The sequence below is a fragment of the Cariama cristata genome, unplaced genomic scaffold (genome assembly GCF_000690535.1).
Source record: "Cariama cristata isolate BGI_N322 unplaced genomic scaffold, ASM69053v1 scaffold10872, whole genome shotgun sequence".
Classification (NCBI taxonomy): Eukaryota; Metazoa; Chordata; class Aves; order Cariamiformes; family Cariamidae; genus Cariama; species Cariama cristata.
The window spans coordinates 1-2385 of NW_009605491.1; the positions used below are offsets into that span (position 1 = coordinate 1).

General features: G+C 43.2%; 1 protein-coding gene across 1 annotated transcript in view; it reads right to left on the minus strand.

Moving 5' to 3' along the window:
• Positions 1-1364: 1364 nt before the first annotated feature.
• Positions 1365-2385, minus strand: part of NUDT21 (nudix (nucleoside diphosphate linked moiety X)-type motif 21) — a 5272-nt gene continuing 4251 nt past the window's right edge. Inside the window, 1 exon segment of the mRNA XM_009695978.1 lies at positions 1365-1655. Coding sequence (XP_009694280.1) covers positions 1634-1655 — 22 coding nt within the window. The 3' untranslated portion in view covers positions 1365-1633.

Here is a 2385-nt window from a genome sequence, read left to right on the forward strand (position 1 = left end):
AAGGAGAGGGGTTCTCCTTCGGTGGCCCTGGAACCTACAGGCACGGGGTCAAAGGAGAAAGCGGGGAGGTGATACTGCGCTCGCAGCCCTCTTTCACAGGTAGCTTGGAACAAAAATTAAGTCTCTCAAACTCGTACGCAGCAACGGAAGGTGAGGGATGCTGTTCAATGCCGCTTGTTCTTGTAGCATCCCGCTTCCAAACCCCCACCCTCCCTTCCGCGTGCAAAAATTGTTCCGTTCTACGCTCCCCTGCTCACTTTATTTTCCCCATCTGGCAGTTGTCTAAGAAACCATGCATTTGGCCAACGGTATGTTCCATCCCTAGGACCAAAGTGAGCAGCCCTACCACTGCATTTTCCAGTATTTTTTCAGTATGAATCCCATACCGCGCAGCTTCAATCCGACCGAAGCACCAAGCTGTCGCAATTGCGCTGTACACAGCTTACCAGTGCAGCTGGCAACAGAACCAAGCACTTTGGCAAGTTTCAGTTCTCTTGGCAGCGCACGCTCTCCAACAATGCCTTCATAAAAGAGGACAGCGCAGAAGCAACAGCGCAACTTCTGATCAGAGGCAGATTTTGGAAACAAGTCCTTTGAAGAGTTATTAAGCAAACTATGGAAGGCTAAAAGCATTAGGAAGTGAGACATCCAACTGGAATTGATGTTTAGCCAAGCATGTAAAAAAAACAAAATTATAAAAGTTGGTATTTATGACCTGCAATAGGCTAAAATGTCGAGGATAAAAAGCAGAAGCGTGGGTATCCCTTGCAGGATGACGTAGCACACTGGTCTACTACAACAGCTCGGCATAACATGGAACCATTTGCATATGGCATTGGGAAAACACTTCAATGAGACTCAAATTCTGTCCTGTAGCTATACGAAAATACACAAAATTAATTTCACTTTCTATATTTTAACTGGATTTCACACCACTCCAACAGAATTTGTGGGGTTGTTATTTTCTTAAGGGGGCACAGAGGGAGAGGACACACGTTACATCTCCTCCAAGCCCTGTACACACAGTAATGCGTCCCCATCAGCTCTGGTAAGCTTTGAACAAAGGCTGCACTTGCCTTTAAGTACTCATACTCCCTCAAAACAGCAATTCTGTTCTCGAAGTTAAGAAAAGACTCAATTATATTGCACCTACTTCTACTGTTTAATTTGTCCCTCAGACTAATTCCCTACTCAGGGATGCAGATCGAGCATTCAAATGGTCCCTGAATGGTTTAGGTCCCCCTCCTGTTTCCAAGGTCTTCTGTATTCCTGAAGGAAACTTTGAAATATCTACCTAAAAGGAGGAGACAACAAAAGTAAAAAAACCCCACAACCTCCCCCTCAAAAAAAAACCAAGACAAACAGAATCTTAACCATTTCGTTTAATGTAGTACAAAAAAAATTTGGTGAGTATTACAATGAAAAGCGATTAAAACACAGATACCACGTTGCCATCCCACTACCTAAACAGTTGAGATTCACTTCTCTATTCATACAATAGAAAGTTTAGTGGCCTTCAGGAAAAGAATGACATCCAAAAAATCCTTGCATCACACGTATTCTTTCTGCTACATTTTAAAGCTGTGCTCACAGAGACGGCTTCTTCTATCAGACTCTTCAGGTATACAGGAATTCAGTTGTAAATAAAGTTGAACCTAAAATTAAAAGGATTATAGCAAGTGAGGAATTCTCATTCTTTTCCTTTAAGTGACATTTTTGAATGAATAAGCAAATGTTTTGTTTCTGCTCTTGATAAGCCTTCATCTGACAGACCAAAAGTGTATTTTTTAACAAGACAGTTTTACAGTGTAGCACAAAGCATCATTTTTAACAGCCAATCCTACACTAGCATTGCACAACAGTTTCTCAAGGTTGCAAAAGATGTAATTACTAACATTTCAGCTCTTACGAGAGCTTCATAGATATGAAAATACCAGCGAGACTGATGCTCCCCCATCAGCAACTCTTTCGCAGCGTTTCTGCTGTCAGGGCCAACCTTACCTACTCCAAGGGTAACACATGGACATACTCAACAGAAGAGTTAATTCTTCTCATTAAGTTTCACAACAAACAGCGTTCACGCAGTGAAAGCAAGCATCCGGCTCAACTTCCAGATGTCCATCCTTTGGATGTGTCTGTTGCACTGGTACCAAACTGGTGTTCAGCTGCATAGTAGCCAGTGTTTTGCTGGTACTCAGGAGAAAGTATCTACGGTCTTTAGAGCAGGGGTGGCGGGGAAGCCCCCATAGCTACAACTGCCAAAATCGGGACTAGAGAAAAAAACCCAGCAGGATACAAGCCTACTATGGGCAATATGAGTGCTGGCATTCTGCTAACACATTTCCCCCCCCCCCCCCCCACAAAGGAGGGGGATGAAAAAAAAAC